The sequence below is a fragment of the Lutjanus erythropterus genome, chromosome 19 (assembly GCF_056507025.1).
Source record: "Lutjanus erythropterus isolate fLutEry1 chromosome 19, fLutEry1.hap2, whole genome shotgun sequence".
Classification (NCBI taxonomy): domain Eukaryota; kingdom Metazoa; phylum Chordata; class Actinopteri; order Lutjaniformes; family Lutjanidae; genus Lutjanus; species Lutjanus erythropterus.
Genome location: NC_139335.1, coordinates 188,075 through 210,612, shown reverse-complemented (window position 1 = coordinate 210,612; position 22,538 = coordinate 188,075). Strand labels below are relative to the sequence as shown.

Sequence of the window (22,538 nt, the reverse complement as noted above, 5' to 3'; positions counted from 1 at the left end):
AAGATCACATCGATTCTACAAACTGAGGATGTGTGAAAGATGAAAAAGCTAATTATCGTCCTAACAAGGTTGTTTATGAGCGATAAAGTTTATAAACTAAGAGAAAACTTTAAAAATGTTGTTGAGCTGCATGTTCATAAAATCACAGAACGAATCCTTATAATGTAAAAATGAAACATAATGTAACAGCAGCATCACGTTGTCATGGTAACCTCCGTTTGGTGATGCAGTCATTTTCCCACAGTTTGTAGAATCGATGTGATTTTCAACTCGATACAAAATCCACCCAAAAAACTACAATCTGTATTTGTAGTTTAGTAAAGTTGTAACTTTCTGAGTTTTATTCTCTCAGAGAAAATATACACGACATGATCTCTGCATGATTTGACCTAAACAAGAGTTTACAACGTTTTTATTTATGCACAAATATAAACTAAAATACACACATTTTTAATATGTGCACGACTTTTTATCAGATCGTTTGACAGTAAACTGACTCATAAAGATGAAACCAACGTTAGCGTTCCGTTCCCAGAACATTCTGAGGTTATGACGTTATAATCTGAAGTTTTCTTACGTTGTGGTTTCCAGAACGGGTTGGTTGAATTTTTCTCTTTGACATTTAATAGATGTTGAAATGTTGAGTTTCTCCTTCTTGTAAATATTATTGTCATATTTCCAGAATATTCTGGAAAGGTTAGTTGAATGTTCTAAAACAAAGTTACTTGAATGTTTCTCCTTAACATTCCCTGAATGTTTTTCTTACTTGAAAATAATGTTTTTGACACGTTTGCAGAATGTTTTAGGAATGTTATTTAAATGTTTACCCTAAATGTTCCCTAGATGTTAAAATGGAAAGTTTTTCTGACATAAAAACCAATGATATTGTTACTTGAATGTTTACGTTAACGTTCCGTCGATGTTAAAATGTTGAGTTCTTCCTACTTGGAGGCAACATTTTAAAAACGTTTCCAGAAGGTTCTGGGAAGATTAGCTGAACGTTTCCCTGTAATGTTCCCTCAAAGTTATAATCATAGGTTTGCCTACATTCTCGTTAGGTTTCTAGAACGTTCTGGAAGGTTGGTTGAATTTTTCCTTTTAATGTTCAGTAGGTGTTGAAAAGTCAAGTTTTTTCTACTTGACAACATTATTGATACGTTGCTAGAACATTCATGGAAGGTTAGCTGAACGTTACAGGGAAGTTACTTCAATGTTTCACTTTAATGTTCCCTTGAAGTTACGACTGTAAGTTTGTCTTATGTAAAAAGAACTTTATGGTTATGTTCTCAAAACATTGTGGGAAGGTTATGGGAACATTTTCCTCTCAACGTTACCTGGATGTTAAAATAACGTTGTGGTTTCCAGAAGCTGAAGGTTACTTGAAAGTTTGTTTTGGTTCCCTCAATGTTAAAATGTCAAGTTAGCTGAATGTTCAGGGAAGTACACTCAGATGTTCCCCTTGATGTTCCCTGGATGTTAAACGTTTTTCTGACATGATTGTAACATTTCCAAAATGTTCTGGGAAGGACTGCAGTCCCAGAACATTCATTTGCATTCAGAACATTCTTAGAACGTTATGAGAGAGTTAGCTAAAATGTTACCAGCAGGGAACCTCAGAGGAACATCATTCAAATTAACCATCAAAGAACATTACTTTGTGTGGTTAGTAGAACGTTTTGGGAATGCTGCATGGAACAAAAGCATTACAGACTCGTAAGAAACGTTCTGGGAACGTTGTGTGAACGTTATGTGTTAGTTGTCCTGGTTTCTGCAGCAGCTATTTGAAAAATCATGAAATAATAAAACTGAACATTGACGACACATTTCAGGCTCCGGTACGGTGGCCCTGATGGACAAACATTCTGTTTTCACTCCTGGGCTTTTATTTTGAAGTATTAAATTGTTTTTTTTTTAACATTTTTATGTTAAAATGTTGGTTTCAACAAAAACTACAACAAAAATGTATTTATTGATATTTATTTATTTTGTTTTATCTTTTGAAAGCTAAGACTAAAATAAAAACTGATATAATTTAAGACAAATTCACAATATTTCTTTCAGTGTTTTTGGTTTTGATTTTATGCGTTTGGTCCTTTGGGGCCACCGTAAGAGTTTAAAGGACTCATCTCCTCTGGCGCTCACTATCCCACAATGCACTGCACATCACAAGACTTGTGTAAAGGTGCGTTCAGGTGCTCTCTGAGTGGATGAGATGTAAGGCAGCAAAGAAAAGAAACTAAACAAAATACTTCAGTGTGACATTTGATCAGGACTGAAAACGTCACAGATATTTGATTTAGGAGCAGCGTCTGTCTGTCCTCTGCAGCGTCTGTCTGTCCTTTGCAGCGTCTGTCTGTCCTCTGCAGCGTCTGTCTGTCCTCTGCAGCGTCTGTCTCGTGTGTCTCATGTACGGAGGCTGTCAGTCCTCTGCAGCGTCTGTCTGTCCTCTGCAGCATCTGTGTGTCCTCTGCAGCGTCTGTCTGTCCTCTGCAGCGTCTGTCTTGTGTGTCTCATGTACGGAGGCTGTCAGTCCTCTGCAGCGTCTGTCTGTCCTCTGCAGCGTCTGTCTGTCCTCTGCAGTGTCTGTCTCGTGTGTCTCATGTACGGAGGCTGTCAGTCCTCTGCAGCGTCTGTCTGTCCTCTGCAGCATCTGTGTGTCCTCTGCAGCGTCTGTCTGTCCTCTGCAGCGTCTGTCAGTCCTCTGCAGCGTCTGTCTGTCCTCTGCAGCGTCTGTCAGTCCTCTGCAGCGTCTGTCTCGTGTGTCTCATGTACGGAGGCTGTCAGTCCTCTGCAGCGTCTGTCTGTCCTCTGCAGGGTCTGAATTTAAGGTCATTTCAAAAACTTAATTTTAAGTGTTTTCACAAATTCAGATATAAAATTGAATGATCTTGTTTTCAAATAAAATTAATAGAAATTTGTTATTTTCACATCAAAACATCAAATGTCATTTTTACTGGTCAAATTCAGACTCCAAATGAAAGGTGACGAATATAAATCTGTCCAATCAGGTTCCATCCTGTTGGTCATGTGACCAAAGACAAAACAGAAAGAAGAGAAACCTGCACGATTTCAGAGGGAACTTCGATAAAAGCACTTGAACACATCGTCAATTTTATCTTGATGAGCAGGTTGGCCACGCCCCCTGACAGGAGGCGGGGCCTGACCTGTGACACAGCTTCTGTATTCTGCAAAATAAAAACAAACTTTATTTTCCTGAAGAGAAACATAAGTAAACATTTCTCTGAGGATGAAATATCATGAAGGAGCCTGAAAGAGACACAGCTGAAGGTGATTGGTTGTTAGAGGAAGTGACATCACAGAGGAAGTCAGACCTTCAGACGTCTGATGATTGTTTCAGTCTGTCCCGACCTTTGAGTCCAACGTTTCGATTTCTTTCACAAACAGGAAACTGTCGACTGTAAATTAAGAAAATAATATTTCGTCATCTATCAACAACCGAGCTCAGAACCGGAGAACCCAAGAGAACCAAAGAAAACTCGACACCACTGAGGACAGAACACAGGGTCCACAGTCTTTACTGCAGTAGAAGTAATAGTAGAAACTTGTTTACTGCAGTAAAAGTGAAACAGTTCAGGCTCTAAAATGTAAAAGTAAAAACTCGTCCTCTGAAGGACGTTTCTGTTTCTGTCCAAAGACGAGTGAAGCTCAGCGTTTCTCCGTCTCCGTCTCCGTCTCCGACATTCTCGCAACTTTTACATCGTTTATGTCTTGTTACATTTTCTACTTTGTTTTGGTCTTATTACATTTTGCTATATTTGTCGTTACTTCATTTTCATCTTGTTACTTTTTTTTTTTTTACATATTTTTTTGTTGTTTCATGTTTTTGTCTTTAAATGTTTTGGTCTGATTCCATTTTCTGCTGTTCTCGTCTTTTTTTCATCCTTTTGATCTTTTCACATTTTTTTCTTATTTTTATTGTTATTGTTTGTTTCTGTCTTTTTCATCACGTTACATAAACTTCATTCATCTTCTCACGTTAGCCGTCTTAGAAAGTGTCTCTGTCCTTCTTGTGGACAGTAGAGGAGCTGCAGTGTCTGTCCCACATGTCCACTGTGGACAGGAAGTCTGAAGCACTGAGGCAACGACCAACCAAAATATCTTACACCTGTTTTTGTGTCTTTATGGTGAAATATACAAATATTTGATATCTATAATATATTTCATGTATTATTCTGTGTATATTTTACATTTATACACACCACACTGCAGTATATGCGGAGCAGAATGGAATGCACCCCGAGACACAGACTGGGGAAGACAACCAAACACCAAATAAAGAAGAAAATATTTTTTATTTTATTATTAAAATCAAACGTACAAAGACTTCTGATTGGCTCTCACATTTTGTTCCATGAGGAGAAAATTTTAAAATTTCTATAAAATCTAATTCTTCATAAAAAAAATAAATAAATACAATCACCCACAGGGTTTACATTTCAACGTCCACAGACACTTTTAAAAATATAGAATTATGATATAAAATTTAATTTTCCACCTGTTTACAAAAATAAATGAATAAAAATGTGATTTTCATCTTTTGCATCGTTTTGTCTTTTAGAAAACGTGAGAAATGTTTCAGTTTCACTCGTCAACACAAAGCCTGAAACTGTGATGTCATCACTCCTCTGACATCATCACCATCACCTCCTGCAGTGACTCTCTCTCTCTCTCTCTGTTTGTTTTAAGCCTCTCTCGTCCCATCAGTTCCTCCAAAAAACAATAAATATTTGTCCATAAATAAATAAATGAAATAAAATAAAATAAAACCTCACTAATAAATAAAAACATGATCAATACAAACATCAAATACAAGCTCAGAAATATAAATAAATAAACAATGTGTAGAAACACATGCAGCAGCAGTGACATCACATCCTGTTGCTGTTTCACAATAAGAGCATGCTGATGATTCACCATAGGAGAGGCTTTTACTGTGAAACAGGAAGTGATGCTTCAACTGTAAACCTTCAGTTCTGATCAGAACAATAACCAATGATTTTTTTTATTGATTACTGTAAAGGTAATTTTGATTATTGATTAGTGTAAAGACTGTGATGATTATTGATCAGTCTATCAATTATTAACAGGGTTTTGGTAAAAAAGTTTCTTGTTTTGACCTCAAAGTTTTGTCTCAAACTGTTAATCAATGATGAAAGTTCCTGCTAATTGTTTTTCTGCTAACAGATTAATCAATGAATTGATTGATTTTTGGCTGTTACCTGTTCAGAGGAGACGTGTTTTGTTGCTTCCTGATGTGATGAGGACGTCTGTTTCTGATCTGTTTGTCATCTTTCTCCATTTGTTTTGTTAAAATGTCTGATGATCAATGACCGTTATTGATTATTGATTGTGTTTGGTCCTCAGACGTCTCGTCTGTCTCTTCTTGTTGCGTCTCAAACTGCAGCAGCAACAGCAGCAGCAGGTTCAGACCTGCAGCGCTCACATCTGTCCTCACCGTGGTCACATTCCTGCACGTTGTTTTGTCTCACAGAGACGAGGCGGAGCGCCAACCTCTCCCCGCCCCACCTGACACTGAAGCATTCTGGGAACTGATCCTGAGGAGTCCACCATACCATCTGTCCTCCGAGTCTCTAAAAATGTCCAAAAAACGCCTCAGAGGAGAGCAGCAGAGATTGTCTCTGCAGGAAGACGCTTCACATCGGTTGATCCTCCGTCACGAGACGTTCTCCAGTTTTCAACGAGTCACATTGAGACTTTTAAAAGACAAAAAGACGACATGACTTGATGACTTGTTATTAATAAATAATCTATGAAATCTCCAGGTGATTTAGATGAAGAGGCTCACAGGATTCTGTCTGACCATCCATCACTAATCAATAACATATGATGCACTGCAGGTGGACACAGATGATCCATTCTGGTTCCTGCATGATGTCATGTTGATGTTTCCCATGTGTCCCTGAAAGCAGCATGCGTGTTGCAGTCCCTGGTGGGCGGGGCTTAGCGTGCCCCTGCGGCTCGGGGCCTGTAGGTGACGGTGGCTCTCAGGCTGCGGATCAGATCGTGACAGAAGGAGCGAAGCTGCGACAGCGTCAGGTGGAGCGCTACCTGCTCATCGTAAGTACCATGGAGACGAGAAGCCAGGTCGGGACTGTGGGTCTGATCCTCCACGCCGCCGCCGCCGAGCTGAGCCGCCTCCTTCATCTACAACAAACAAACACGCAGTCAGATGGGACGTCCAGTTACATCTTTTTTTAAAAACCTTGTAACGTCTTTTGTGAGTGAGTGAGTGTGTGTGTGTGTGTGTGTGTGTGTGTGTGTGTGTGAGTGAGTGTGTGTGTGTGTGTGTGTGTGTGTGTGTGTGTGTGTGTGTGTGTGTGTGTGTGTGTGTGTTACCTTGTTGATGTGTGTGTGTGTTACCTTGTTGATGTGTGTGTGTGTGTGTGTGTGTGTGTGTGTGTGTGTGTGTTACCTTGTTGATGTGTGTGTGTGTGTGTGTGTGTGTGTGTGTGTGTTACCTTGTTGATGTGTGTGTGTGTGTGTGTGTGTGTGTGTTACCTTGTTGATGTGTGTGTGTGTGTGTGTGTGTGTGTGTGTGTGTGTTACCTTGTTGATGTGTGTGTGTGTGTGTGTGTGTGTGTGTGTGTGTGTGTGTGTTACCTTGTTGATGTGTGTGTGTGTGTGTGTGTGTGTGTGTGTGTGTGTTACCTTGTTGATGTGTGTGTGTGTGTGTGTGTGTGTGTGTGTGTGTTACCTTGTTGATGTGTGTGTGTGTGTGTGTGTGTGTGTTACCTTGTTGATGTGTGTGTGTGTGTGTGTGTGTGTGTTACCTTGTTGATGTGTGTGTGTGTGTGTGTGTGTGTGTGTGTGTGTGTGTGTGTGTGTGTGTGTGTGTGTGTGTGTTACCTTGTTGATGTGTGTCAGCAGGTCTCTGAGGTCGGCTCTCAGGTCGTTCAGTCCACTCAGTTTAACAGATAAAACTCCCAGCAGCCCCTGGTACAGCTGGCTGCCTGCAGACATACGACTCACACAGACGTCCTGCAGGGGGCGACGAACGATTTGTTCATTTATAACAATAAACTAACGTTCGCTGGTAAACAATGTAACATTACATGACATTAACTACAACAACACTGTAGGAAACTGTAGACTGTCTGTCTGTGTGTCTGTCTGTCTGTGTCAATCTGTCTGTCTGTCTGTGTCTCTGTCTGTCTGTGTCTCTGTCTGTCTGTCTGTCTGTGTCAGTCTGTCTGTCTGTGTGTCTGTCTGTCTGTGTCAGTCTGTCTGTCTGTCTGTGTCTCTGTCTGTCTGTGTCAATCTGTCTGTGTGTCTGTGTCTCTGTCTGTGTGTCTGTCTGTCTGTGTCAGTCTGTCTGTCTGTGTCTCTGTCTGTCTGTGTCTCTGTCTGTCTGTGTCTCTGTCTGTCTCTCTGTGTGTATGTCTGTGTCTCTGTCTGTCTCTCTGTGTGTATGTCTGTGTCTCTGTCTGTCTCTCTGTGTGTCTGTCTGTGTGTCTGTCTGTCTGTGTCTCTGTCTGTGTGTCTGTCTGTCTGTGTCAGACCCCGCCCCCCCCCCACTGACTGACCAGTGTGAAGCTGTCAGACAGCGGTCTGAGGACAGGTGCGGCGGGGATGCCCAGTGACATCGCCATCGTCTGCAGGTTTGTAGTCTGGACAGAGGAGCTGAGGCTCAGACCCTGGAGGAGAACAGGACGCAGTTATTAACACACAAAGAAGAAGAAAAGCCAATAAGAGACGAGCTGAAGCAGCCAGTCAGATCTCTTGTTCACCTGGGTGTTGACGGTGGCGGCGTGCACGGCGGGGATGTCTCTCAGGATTTTCTCCACGAGCGTCTTCGCTCGCTCGGCTGCCTCTTTAAATGCCGATGACGTGTCAGACGAGCTGAGAGGAGCTGATTGGACCAAAACTGCAAACAGGAAGTGAGGCAGCAGGGCGAGGACTGGAGAGAGAAACAGTTCAGTGTTTGGAGAGATCAATACTCCCCAAAATATAAAATAAATACGACTGTCACAGCTTTATTTTTATTTAGACACATACCACCTTAATGTAGCGTGTTAGCATGCTAACATTAGCTAACTACCACTAAACACTCAACTATAAATTGAATTTTACAATTAAAAAAAATTCAATATCAGACTGAACTTTGACAAAAGTTTCCACAATATTAAATGATTTCATTTCTTTAATTGATCAAAGGACGACGACTGACAGCTGCAGGCTTCATGATGTACAACAGAATTTAAACATTTATTCTTTCTGCACGTGTTTTATCAGAAACTGAAGTATTGAACAGATGAACGTGTTGACCTGATGGATGAGCCGTCAGAGGATCAATATTTAAGTTATAACCAATCAATGTCTGCATCACATTAACATCCACAGAGTCAAACTACTAGCATGCTGCTAAACACGACCTGAATGCTAAATCAATTAATCAAAATAGTTCCCAATGTCCTAACTGTTGATTGGCTGATCAATACCTGAAGTGTTTCTGCTTTAGTCCGAAGTTGAGTTACAGACTTCATTCATTCGTGCTGTGCAGTTTTGGCACTAATAACCTGCCATACAGGTGAGCTGCAGGCTGAGCTCAGGTACAGGGCGCGTGCAGCTCTGCTCAGGTGATCACACGTAAAAAGTTGTTTTTTTAAACGTTTTTCTGTTTGTTTGTCTGAGAATCAGTCACATCACATCTGTGTCCACTTCTTCACCAAACTCCATACATTTTCCTGCTGATTTAAGGCTGTTCTCTGTCCATCAGTGTGAACGTTAGTGAAGGTAGTGTCTCACCTGTCCGGGGGTTCATGTCTGTCAGGGCGGCTGTCTGTCTCTCGGTCTCGGTGTCTGTCCGCCGCTGAACTCGATAAATTCTGTTTCAGCTTCCATTTGCAGCAGTTTGGACCTTTTATCTTCACTGTGTCCCGCTGCGGGGTTTTCCGTTGACGGGGACCGACAGCGGACTCATACCGATAAATCCCGAAATGACGAAGCTTGTGAAAACTTGTTGCGTCACAGCCGAGCGTGAGGCGCGCGCGACACGCAGCGGTAGGAGCGGACACACTGAAACCCGCCGCGGAGGTAAAACACACCTTTATTTCGACATCTGATCCGGATTGTTGAAGGTTCGAGTCACCGCGAGGAAGCAGGAAGAGTTTCTGTCATTAAAGCAACTTCCGCCTCATTCACGTCCAAATAACTGAAGCAAATATTCAATAATACTAATAAAAAAAAAAAAAGTGTCCAGAGTTCATTAATGAGCTGATGAATAATTAATGATCATCTGAATCCTGAATATTCAGTCCAACATCACTTATCAACTCTGTTACCATAGCAACCAACACCACTGTCATCATCTCACCAAGATGAAGTGGATTTTGTTTTTTTATGGTTGAAAAACAAAAATGGAGCAAAAACAACGAGTGAACTTTCAGACAGACGTCTGTGGAGAAATTTACTACAGACAGAGACACAGACAGACAGACAGAGACACAGACAGAGACACAGACAGAGAGACAGAGACACAGACAGACAGAGACACAGACAGAGACACAGACAGACAGACAGAGACACAGACAGAGACACAGACAGACAGAGAGACAGACAGACAGAGACACAGACAGAGAGACAGAGACACAGACAGACAGAGACACAGACAGAGACACAGACAGACAGAGACACAGACAGAGACACAGACAGACAGAGACACAGACAGACAGAGACACAGACACAGACACAGACAGACAGAGACACAGACAGACAGAGAGACAGACAGAGACACAGACAGACAGACAGAGACACAGACAGACAGACAGACAGAGACACAGACAGACAGAGACACAGACAGACAGACAGACAGACAGACAGAGACACAGACAGACAGACAGACAGACAGAGACACATACAGACAGAGACACAGACAGAGACACAGACAGACAGAGACACAGACAGACAGACAGAGACACAGACAGACAGACAGACAGACAGACAGAGACACAGACAGACAGAGACACAGACAGACAGAGAGACAGACAGACAGACAGAGACACAGACAGAGACACAGACAGACAGAGAGACAGACAGAGACACAGACAGACAGAGACACAGACAGAGACACAGACAGACAGAGACACAGACACAGACACAGACAGACAGAGACACAGACAGACAGAGACACAGACAGAGACACAGACCGACAGAGACACAGACAGACAGAGACACAGACAGAGACACAGACAGACAGAGACACAGACAGAGAGAGACACAGACAGAGACACAGACAGACAGAGACACAGACAGACAGAGACACATACAGACAGACAGACAGACAGACAGAGACACAGACAGACAGACAGACAGAGACACAGACAGAGACACAGACAGAGACACAGACAGACAGACAGACAGAGTCTCCATCATGTTATTGAACACTACTGTTAGTGAATATTACTATGATCTAAATACTACAGTTATAGAATATTATGATAAACCATCATCTGCTGTTAGCAAACAGACACAATGTGTTAGTGAACACTTATCAGTTATTGATCGCTAAACTACTGCTAGCTGCTGTTAATCAATACTACCATCAGATACTGTTAGCTGGTTAGTAAGTTAGCGCCTCCTACAGGTGTAAAAGGAAACATCTGGACTGTTTATGAAATTTATCAAGTTTTGGATGTTTGTGTTGAAAAACTTTTGTTCACTTCAGTCAGAAACAGAATCTGTTTGTTTCATATTCAAGTTCCCATGAAATCCAGTGGAACCAGTTCCAAACCAAACCATCTCAGTAAACACCGGCATTATTAATATCATCATCATCATCATCATCATCATCATCAGTATTATTACAGACAGGCGCTTTGTGTCCACAGTTTGTGCTGCAGGAGCTCAGAGGGTCTCCAGGAAATGAATGTGGGCTTATGAAATAATAAGTGAACGTGTGTGTGTGTGTGTGTGTGTGTGTGTGTATGTGTGTGTGTGAGTGTGTGTGTGTGTGTGTGTGTGTGTGTGTGTGTGTGTGTGTGTGCTATTATTCAGCGTGACTTCCTGTGATTTGTCATGTTCCGCCTCTTGAAGAAATCCTGGAGAAACGGTGAGTCAGCAGAAAAAGTCAAACAAAGTGTTGAAATAAAACGTTTGTCATGTTTCATGTTAGTCAGGATTTGTTGGAAAATCACAACTAGTTATTAAATTTTAGAGGAAAATTCCACATTCAGAAGAAAAGTTCTGATCTGACCTGAAGTCAGCAACAAAAACATAAAAACTTCTGCATGAAAACATGAAATCTGTCACAGAGCCACAGAATCTGTTTTTATCTGTTGATCAACATAAAGAAAGATGCAGCAGAGGAAACGCATCATCGGTCCTCGCTGCAATAAAAGTCTCAAACATTGAGGATTCATTTTTAAATCAGATTACATGACAGTTTAACAATAAATTATATCACACCAAACTTTAAAACTACAAAAATGAAGAAAGGTTCAATTTAAACCTCAGTTTAGCTTTAATTAAAAGATTAGATTTAATGCTCTCACACCAAAACTTTAAGCTCCAGTTTAAACTGTGATCCAGTTTTAACTTTTAACTGACACTGGAGAAGGATTAACTATTAAAATGTTCCTGTTTCAGATGGACTGAACTCTGCTGAGCCACCATGAGTTAGCTAACAATGCTAAACTACTGTTAAGCTAACAAACAGCGTCTCTCTCTTTTTATCATTTATTTCATGTTAATTCAGTTTATTTGTTTATTTGTCACTTCATAAAGTTGTCAGGACACACTTCACTTTTTTAAAATCTTGTTACAAGCTTCCAAACAATGTAACTTTTTTAATCTTTTAGCCAGTTAGCTAACAAATTCCATCAATTTACAAAAACCTGACTTAATCAGGCATATAAAACGTCAGCTGTACAGAAGGACCCCTGTCTCACTTCCTGGTTTAAAAAAAGGCAACTCTGGTAAACTTTCTATTTTTAGACAAATTCATTCCATAATATTTCTATCAGATGTGTCTCAGCTATAACAAGTCGACTCTGTAGTCCTTCTACATCAAAGATCAATAAGAATTATGGATTAAAATGTGTATTTTGATTCACATGAAGAGACTCTGAGACACTTTAAAAAATAAAATGTCTGATCACTACGACGACGCTGTGAAAAGAAAACATGGAACATTTTGTCGAGTCTGGAAGACGTCAGATTTTCCATCAGAGTCGACGTCTACATTTAATCAATAATTTGTGTTCTCTGTTGTGATTGGATGTTTCCATGTTGCTGCTGGTTTATGGGACACATGTTGGACATAAAACAAACAGTTCTCTGCCGTCCCGTCATCTCGTGATAAAACATGAGAACGGAGTGACCATCTCTAAAATCAGCTATAATGTGAGTGTAGTTTGGTGTGAACAGACTCCATTACCCAGAAAACCTCAGACACAAACAAGTGTAAACAAAACCAACGTGTTTTTTATTTATGAGTGAGAGAAACAACAGACAGCAGCTGAAGAGTTCAGCAGGAGAAAAGCACAGAGGAAAAGGAAGAGGGGGATTGTGGGTAATATTTCATCTACTATCATCAGCGTGCAGACACACACACACACACAGCTGCAGCAGAGAGGATCATGGGAAGCTGTCATCATCATCTTCAGCCATTTCTTTGGCGAACTCCAGATCCTGCTGCTCACGCTCCCGACGCTCCTGAATGCATCACAAACACAGACAGGTGTGAGTAAAACCAGTGAATGTGACGTTTTATTTTCAGTGCTGAGTTTCCTGACGGGGGTCAGAACACCTGAAGGGGTCACAGGATCATCAATCGCAATCAAACATATTGATCAGTTTTCAGGATGTTTCAAACAAACTTAAGCTGAACTCTGGGCGAGCTGCGAGGAAGCTTCACACGTGTGTGTTCAGGTATATGAAGGGGTGTGTGTGTGTGTGTGTGTGTGTGTGTGTGTGTCTGTATGTGTGTGTGTGTGTGTGTGTGTCTGTATGTGTGTGTGTGTGTGTGTGTGTGTGTGTGTCTGTATGTGTGTGTGTGTGTGTGTGTGTCTGTATGTGTGTGTGTGTGTGTGTGTGTGTGTGTGTGTGTGTGTGTGTGTGTGTGTGTGTGTCTGTATGTGTGTGTGTGTGTGTGTGTGTGTGTGTGTCTGTATGTGTGTGTGTGTGTGTGTGTGTGTCTGTATGTGTGTGTGTGTGTGTGTGTGTGTGTGTGTGTGTGTGTGTGTGTGTTACCTCTGCTGACTCCAGGTCTTTGTTATAAGCTTTAGGAGGAAACCTCATGGCCTGCAGGAGACACAGAGAGAATAAACTGATCAACATCCTCAGTCGTTCTATTCATGTTTATTAACACACAACACTCAGGTGTGTCTCAGGTGAGCGTGTTACCTTCACAGACATGTTGTGGATGTCTCAGGTGTGTCTCAGGTGAGCGTGTTACCTTCACAGACATGCTGTGGATGTCTCAGGTGTGTCTCAGGTGAGCGTATTACCTTCACAGACATGTTGTGGATGTCTCAGGTGTGTCTCAGGTGAGTGTGTTACCTTCACAGACATGTTGTGGATGTCTCAGGTGTGTCTCAGGTGAGCGTGTTACCTTCACAGACATGTTGTGGATGTCTCAGGTGTGTCTCAAGTGAGCGTGTTACCTTCACAGACATGTTGTGGATGTCTCAGGTGTGTCTCAGGTGAGCGTGTTACCTTCACAGACATGTTGTGGATGTCTCAGGTGTGTCTCAGGTGAGCGTGTTACCTTCACAGACATGTTGTGGATGTCTCAGGTGTGTCTCAGGTGAGTGTGTTACCTTCACAGACATGTTGTGGATGTCTCAGGTGAGCGTGTTACCTTCACAGACATGTTGTGGATGTCTCAGGTGTGTCTCAAGTGAGCGTGTTACCTTCACAGACATGTTGTGGATGTCTCAGGTGTGTCTCAGGTGAGCGTGTTACCTTCACAGACATGTTGTGGATATCCAGGCAGAAAGAGATTCTCTGGTGAAAAGCCAGCTGAGGCTCTCTGGTCCCATAGATGTCCATGGTCTCTTTTGATTGGACGAAGCCTTTCTCGTGGTTGATGCTCGCCTCGATCACGCCGTCACGGATTGCCTGAAGGACACACACACACCACATCAGGGGTTTCCCACCTGCTGGTCCATGGACCTGTGTCCTGTGTTTGTGTCAGAGTGAGAGCTCTGTTGCTGTGAGGATCTTTGGGGCATCCCTCAGTTTAAGGAACTGTCCGATGCTCAGAATCTTCCATCACCATGACGACCGGGGGATAACCACCATTATTACTGAGATACATTTTATATTTTTGTTCTTGATTTGTGTGTCAGATTTACTTTATTTAATCAGTTTTAATTATTTATGATAATTTGTGTCATTTTTCTATTTTATGTCCAAAAGCAGGAAGTAAAAGAGGCGGCGCTTCTTCTGGAACAAATATCGTGTCATATTGATCGCAGAGCCCTGAATTAAATCTAAATCATATCGGGGCATCAGCAGATATGAGATCTTTGTCCAGAGAATCAATATCATAAATTAAACAAACTAACGAGGCTAAACAACATTTTAGCTAGCAAGCAATAAAACTTAAAAAAAAAAAAAAAAAAGGTAGCAACTAAGGTAAGATTTTGTTAACTTTGCAGATAGCTAGCTTTTTTTTTTTTTTTTTTCAGATAGCTAGCAACCAATGTCAGGCTTTAACTTTTAAGCTAGTTAGCAAAGAATAAAACATTTTGTTAAGGAAAAACTGTTAAACATCTTCATACTGATCAAACTGTAACTCTGACATTAGTTTTATAATCAATCAGAACTCTCAGATTGATGATAATCCTGTTTTTTGGAAACTCTGATTAGAAATTATCTCAGATTAAATACATTTTTGTCTAAATTATGCGTTCACACCGACTTTGTGTTCTCTTGTTACCTTGGCAACGATGAACTCTGCGTCCTCTGGACTGTCGAGCTGCAGCTTCTGAGCGATGTCAGCCAGAGAGATACGAGAGTACGACAGGCTGATCATACGCACACCTACACACAGGTAATCAATCAATCAATCAATCAATCAATCAATCAATCAATATCAGATAAACAGACTGAACAGGACTCCTCGTGACAGTCGACACTCAGTTAAAACTAGCAGCAGATCAGATGAAACCTGGCTGTGAACACACATGGCAACATGTGATGTCAGAGGTGATGTGGCCTGTGATTGGCTCACCGGTTTTGATGACGTTGTGTCTCAGGCGGATGATGAGCGTGTACGTCCCATCTGTCTGAAACTTCTCCCCAAACTGCTCCAGCGCCTGATTAAACTTGGCCAGGTTACCTGTTCTCACCGCTGGACACACACACACACACACACACACACACACACACACACACACACACACACACACACACACACACACACTTTTATCATTACTGACTTTAAGTTTTGTCATTCCAAAGAAAACTGTTAGTTAGTTTTAAAAATCAATCAATCAATAAGGCTAATTAAAAACAATTATTACCATTAAAGAAAGCATGAGGGCTGATATCTCACACTGATCTAATTTATTCAAGGTGTGTCCAAATCCACCTTTGCTGTCTCACTCCAGGGGCGGGACTGATATTTTGCACCTATCAGCTGTGCCCAAGTGCCCTCATTAATTCACAGGTGAGTTCAGGCCGAACGCAAAATAAACCAATCAGGAAGTCAGCTGTCATCACCTGTAAGAGGCAGGTGCAGCAGCAGTGCAGGCGGTGGCAGCATGACGGCAGATTTATCAGGAGGAAACAGAAAAGATTTTCAAAGCGAGGAGACAGATCTCCTGGTTCGAGGAGTGAAAGCGTGAGACAACAGGACGTCATGCGGTCGAATATAGATTCTTGTACATTTTGTATGTTAAAGATTGACTGATTGATCCTCGTTTTTCTGGATCACAACAAACACACAGACAGAAAGAGTCCAGCTGCTCCAGCTGTCATGCTGACTCATCTGATAAAGACGATCTGACAGCTGTGATCTCGTCCCGTGTGCACTTTGCATGTCTGTTAAGATTTATTAGGCTTTCTAATGAAAAAATCATTTCTGTTTAACATTAATGAAAAGTGTTGTGTGATTGTGGAGACGTGTGTGTGTTTCAGCCAAACCTGCCGGGTTCTATCTTGAGCTGAAAGAACACAGACTTTGTGCTTGGACCAGGTTTTAGCTGGTCTAAAGCACAAGTGGTTTTTACTCCAATGCACCGAGCACGAGATAGCAAACACGTCGGACCACGCCTTCGTTTGGCCTTCATGTTTAGACCTCCCACCCGCAGTCGCACAGACCACAAGTGCATTTACTATCTGGCAGACGTGGAAAAAACGGCACTTGCGCTCATATATAAAATGTGAGAAGAGAATTTAAAACCAAAGAAGTGAAAATGTATGAATGAAAAATGATGGAGCAGCTATTGGAAACACTGACCCTGAGTCAGCAGGAAGTACGGCATCAGTGACCTCTTCAGTGACGGCTGTCTGAACTGAAGTCTGTCAGGAATCTCTCCCAACAACAGCTCCACCACGATCAACAGCTTGTGGACCTGAAGGGACACTGAGGGTTAATAAAGGCTCTGAATTTAACAAACGTCTCGTCACAATCTTGTCACGTCTGTGTGCGCCACCTGCTTTCAACAAGGCATCAATCTGCCAATCACTTTTATAAAGTGTATAAAATGTTGAAAAATTGATCCTGTTATAATCTGGTCAGTTGAAAAAATGTTACAAACGTGAAAACAGGTGGAGAGCACAGACGATTAAAGTGACAGTTCACCCAAAACTGAACTTTCCCTCAGTGTCTCCTCCTCCTGTTCTGATGTGAGGATGATGAAGATCTCCAGTTCATAAAACTCCTGGAGCTTCAGCAGAAAACTGAACTGCAGACAAATCCAGAACAACTGAAGTGAACGGTTTGAAAATGTAAAAAGAAATGTCTCCATGCTGCTGGTGTGTTGTGATCCAAGTGTCTGTAAGATGTGACATTAAAATTGGACCCAAAAAGACGTCATGTTTTTAGTCTAAATATCAGCTGCAGCCTCTCAGACCTGATCCTCGTCCACACGCCTGAAGCAGGTCACAGGCTCTCGACCAAACGACGCGACACGAGATACACGAGATCTCGACACCTTCACACCTGTGTTTACATGCTACCTGGAAGAGTCAGACAACAGAGAGAGGTCTGCTCAGAAACTTTCAACAAAGAAGAAAATGTCTGAAGACTTCGACGTCAAAGAGGAACATCATTTCTTTGCTGCAGCCGCGTTGCTTCAGGCGTGTGAACGAGGATCAGGTCTGAGAGGCTGCAGCTGACATTTAGACTGAAAACATGGTGGTTTACATTTTTACATTTTCAAACTGGTCACTTCAGTTGTTCTGGATTTGTCTGCAGTTCAGTTTTCTGCTGAAGCTCCAGGAGTTTTATGAACTGGAGATCTTCATCATCCTCACATCAGAACAGGAGGAGGAGACACTGAGGGAAAGTTCATGTCTGGGTGGACTGTCGCTTTAAACGTGACCCGGGTGGTGACGAGTTATGCATCAGTTGTGTATCGTACCGTCTGTTTGAAGCCCACAGCAGTGTGTTGTGGAGCTTTCCTCAGAGCGTTGGTCAGAGTCCTGCGAGCCTCAGAGTACTCCAACTGGATCGCCTTGATACGACCTGCAGGGGGTCACATGGCACACAGGTTAGTCTGACTGTCAGTATCAACCAGCCTACAGGAAACTACTAGGACTCCGAGCTGCAAACTGCACACTGAAATCAGCACGTTAGCATCTGGTTGCTAACAGTGTGAATGTTAACAAGGTTAGCAATGCAAATTAGCACAGGTGTGACTCACCTGTGTAGTGCAGGTACAGACTCACTTGCAGGTAGTACAGTATAGAATCAGGTACAGTCTCACCTGTGTAGTACAGGTATCGGGCCCACTCGTTGTTGTTGGCGAGTTCGGGGAACACGGACTTGGACACCAGTTTCTCCGCCTGGTCGTACAGGTTGAAGTGCAGGTAGTTCCTCAGCAGCAGGTTGAGGAGGACGGCCTGACCGTCAGCATCGTGACGCAGAGTCGCCGTACGCAGGCGAGTGTGGAGGAAACTGAGGTCAACCACACACACACACACACACACACACACACACACACACACACACACAGTTTGTCAGGTGAATAGTTTGGCTTCATTAACACCTGGTGTGAACGTGTGATCTGTGTGTGTGTGTGTGTGTGTGTGTGTGTGTGTGTGTGTGTGTGTGTGTGTGTGTGTGTACCTGCGCATGGTGTCAAACTGGTTGAGGAACTCGTACACTCGGGCGTGATAATAGTAACACTTGGCAGCGACCAGATCGAGAGCTCTGCGGTTCTTTGAGCCGATCTTCTGCAGCAGGTCGTCTGACACCTTCTGAGCCTGAAACACAGACGAGACGAAGTCTGTCACATGTCAGTGACTAACTCATCAGACGTATTTAAAAATCTATTTCTGCTTTTATCTACACGTGTTCTGGTACCTGAACTCTGCATCAGCTGACATCAATCAATCAATCAATCCAATACCAATGTCTTATAAACATATAGATTATTATTATTTTTCCTAGCTGTGTATCAATGATCCTGTATAGAACTGTTGATGTTGTTGATTGTCAGGATGCTGCAGGAAGAATAAGGCTAATCAATCAAATGACATCAGATTGGTACACAGACACGTTCTGGCTGATACCTGATCAAATAGTTTAAGGTTCTATCAGAAACATTATTGATCTGGGTGTCAGTGCAGCTCAACATTTATCAACCAGAGTAACACTCAGCTGTTCTTCTTCTTCTACTCTGTTCAGCCACTTTGAACAAAGAGAGGAAAAACTCCCCAGTGATCAGCTGAAAACACGACCGCCTGTATCTGGATTATGTTTTCATATTATTGATCAGACATTTGACTTTACGACTCAGTGAAGGATTTTATTTTGAAACTTTGTGAGGGCTTGATGAACTGCTGCAGCTCAGAGTCCTGAGAGCTGAACTCTGAAGCTCTGCTGAGTTTTCAGTGTCATGAATGTGTCTCTGTTTTAACCTGATTAGATCACCATGGTAACTGATGCTGAGATCACCATGGTAACTGATGCTGAACTTGTCACCTGGTCTGGAGCAGGTTGTGTTTCAGATTAAATTCTTTCCTGATGATGTTCTTTATGAGTTACACAGATTATAAACGAGGTTGAAAGCTTACTGGTCTGTATGTTCGTACTTCACTGAATTAAATCGTATCACAGCAGCACAAACTGTCTGCGTCGTCCCGTCACAGAAACCTCCGTTTAGTGATGCACTCTTTTCCGTGTCCATTTTGTACCTCTGATACTACAGGTCAGAAGACTGATTAGAAATTTCTAAAAGTAAATAAACACACACAGAGACAGAGAGAGACACCGGCAGGCAGATGACAGACAGACAGACAGACAGACAGACACACAGACAGACAGACCTCGGTGTATCTCTTGTTGTTGGTCAGGTGAACCACCAGCAGCAGCTGCAGGTAAGCTTCCACCTCAGGCAGCAGAGGAGCCGACGCTGCTTTACCTGTCCTGGGACGAAACTGGACGTCTCCGTCCGCTGTCTCCATCGGCTGACAGACAAACAGACGTATCAGTACTGATCATTCATCATGTTTCCTCATTTAAAATCATCATCAGCTCATTTTTCACCCCAGAGTTCAGCTGACTAACTGCTTCAGAACTAACCTGAAAAAAATACATCTGGACTCCTGTAATGAGCTTATTTCATCATTATGTCTAGACCGAACAATAACTCAGAGCAATAATCAATATTAAAATCAGTAAGTGATCACAAGGTGGATCCTCACCTCCTCCAGGAAGCCGAGCAGGAAGTCTCTGGTGGCGGTGTTGTTGGTGAAGAAGCCAAAAATGGCTTTATGCAGCACATTAGTGTTGAGACGGCGGCTGGTGGACGGTAATGCTCGGAGAGCCCGGAGGACGAAGCGAGGCTCCTTTCCTGACACCGCCTTCTCAATCTGCTTCACGTGCTCCTTAATGTCTGAGGAGGAGGAGGAACAGGAGGAAGAGCAGGTGATCAACAGATTGATCATTAATGAAAATAATCATTGCAGAAAAGACTTGGGAAAAAAGGTTCCCATATTTATGGACCCATTGTTCAACTGACAAGATTGTGTCAGGATTAATTGATCAATTATTGTTTTGTCTCAACAATCACGATAGGAAAGAGCTCGGGGGGAAAAGATCCAAAAATAGGTTCACACATGTGCATCATACAGGAAAAAAATGTTTACAGTTTCAATGACATGATGTCACACACACACACACACACACACACACACACACACACACACACACACAGGATATTGCCAACGTAGAATATTGGCTTATATATTGTTATTAGTCGGGCCTTGATGTCTAAAATAGTTTCACCTCTTAACCTTGAGGTCAGACAGACTTTTCTGGCTGGAAAACTAAAGTATTAAACAGTGATTTAAACCAAATATTACTCATCCAAGCTCCATTGAAGAAATCAGCAATTTTATCTTAAAGGACACAAGAGTTGTTGATCCACTACAGTTAGTTTGTTTTTTGTTTTTGTGTAATTTTGGTGTGCTAAAGGGTTAGTTCAGATCCACTGGAGTCTCACAAAAACACAAACAAACTAACAGATGGATGCAGCAGTAGACCAACAAGTGTGTCTGTAATTTTAGCTCACCAAGTGTTAGGTGAGCTAAAATTACAGATTTTTTCTCTGGAGTTTGGTTGAGTGATACTTGTCTTATATAACGGTGGTTTCCTGTCGTAAATTCTGTCTGACAGAAAGGTGAAGTGGAGAAAGTATTCTAAATGTAACGAACACTTGATATTGATTTTTAAGGTGGATCTTTTTGAAGAAGCTACCAGCTAGCTGCTTCACAGCGCTGTTACCCTGCTTGTTAGCCGGTGATGCTAGCATGTTGACAGCCGCTGTCTGAACCGGACAGACAGCAGTCCAGCTCGTGTACAGGACTCCCAGCGGTTTTTCCGTTCTTTGTGTCAGTCGGTCTTTGTGGGAACCGGTCTTACCGTCCAGGGTCAGGCTGTCCAGCTCTTTAGGAGCTTTAGCCGCGTTAGCCGCCTCCTCCTCCGGCATCTCCACGTCCTGCGGCTCCGGGCCTGGCTCCTTCGGCTTCTCGGTTTTAGACTCCCGATCTCGGCCTCCCGCTTTGTCCCGCCGCTTGGCCGCCGATGTCTCCTTCATGATGTGTCACAGTTCACAAACCGGAGAAAACAAGCTAAATACGTCTCAAAGCTGCGGAGTCACTTTAGTCTGTTCGCTGCTTCGTTTCTACAATGACTGGCAACTATTTTGAAACGCAAAGGATTGTGGGGTGTTCAAGATTTTAGAAACTCTCGCGAGATTTAAACGTGTTGTCTCTTCGTTGGTCTCGTCCTACAAATTAATGGCATTTAATATTGTGACTGTTGCTGGTTCAGGTGTGTTCAGGTCAGAAAACACCTGGTGAGGATTAAATAAAGTTCAGGTTTGGGGTTAACATGATCAACTCTCGCGAGATCGTCCCTAAGGCGACCCATAAAATGATCGCAGAACCTACAGAGCAGCTAATCGATAACAGGTGGATCGATTCATGTTTCCGGTGACACGTTATTAAATTATTCTTTTACAGAATTTATCTGTTTTATGACACTCAGATTACTCCACAGGCGTCATATTGGATAGAATTTGAAATGATATTGTGGTAATTTAAAGACAAACATAATAATAATAATAATAATAATAATAATAATAATAATAATAATAATAATAATAATAATAATGATAATAATAATAATAAAGAATCTTATTTTTACTTTTCATCATTTTTTAAACAAATTAAGGTGTTTTTTCCTTTGTAATGTTTTTGAATTTTTCAGTTTTTATATGACGTAATTTACTAATTTTTATTTATCCAAATGTTTTGCATACTGTTGTATATAGAGAGTTAGAATAAAAACAATAAGAACAAAGATGGTGTATTTCCTCAATAACTGCTAACTAATTAATAATTAAACCACAACAACAAAAGAATAATTAAATCACGTGTCTTTGTGGTGGGGAATATGAAGGGAAGGATGAGATCCAATACCTTTTTACTTGCTTATTTAATTTTTATTTTTCATTTCTCTGCTTTTTTTTTGTCCTCACTGCTATCACTGAGCTGTGCTGTTTTGTGTTCTTTATGAAAATTAAATAAAAATATTATTAAAAAAAAAAAAACCTAATTAAAGATAAACAATCTGCTGTGACGTTTAACAGCCACAGGAGGGCGCCAGTGTCTGACTTTTCTCTTTGATCATCAGAAGTTAGTCAAGAAAAACTCAGAAGGATTGAAAATGTTTAAAAAGTCATAAAACAGAGAAAACTACAATTAAATGAAAACAAACAAAAAAATTGTTGTAGAAAAATTCGACACAAGGAAACAATGAGAACATGAATAAACATGACAAACCTAATAAATAATCAATGACAATTACGTTTTAATGA

General features: G+C 41.7%; 2 protein-coding genes across 2 annotated transcripts; both read right to left on the bottom strand.

Annotated features, from left to right (window-relative positions):
* Nucleotides 1–2,943: 2,943 nt before the first annotated feature.
* Nucleotides 2,944–9,221, bottom strand: csf3b (colony stimulating factor 3 (granulocyte) b). The gene is made up of 5 exons (XM_084744016.1): nt 8,788–9,221; nt 7,770–7,939; nt 7,566–7,676; nt 6,889–7,020; nt 2,944–6,186 (listed from the first exon to the last, which is right to left on the bottom strand). The coding sequence occupies exons 1-5, from the start codon at nt 8,801–8,803 to the stop codon at nt 5,983–5,985; spliced, it is 633 nt and encodes a 210-aa protein (XP_084600142.1). The 5' UTR covers nt 8,804–9,221; the 3' UTR covers nt 2,944–5,982.
* Nucleotides 9,222–12,442: 3,221 nt separating this feature from the next.
* psmd3 (proteasome 26S subunit, non-ATPase 3) lies at nt 12,443–21,376 on the bottom strand. Its single transcript, XM_084743995.1, has 12 exons — nt 21,080–21,376; nt 19,861–20,051; nt 19,483–19,623; nt 18,281–18,417; nt 17,919–18,109; nt 17,574–17,677; nt 16,448–16,562; nt 15,218–15,337; nt 14,924–15,027; nt 13,945–14,100; nt 13,231–13,281; nt 12,443–12,693 (listed from the first exon to the last, which is right to left on the bottom strand). The coding sequence occupies exons 1-12, from the start codon at nt 21,252–21,254 to the stop codon at nt 12,616–12,618; spliced, it is 1,563 nt and encodes a 520-aa protein (XP_084600121.1). The 5' UTR covers nt 21,255–21,376; the 3' UTR covers nt 12,443–12,615.
* Nucleotides 21,377–22,538: the final 1,162 nt, after the last annotated feature.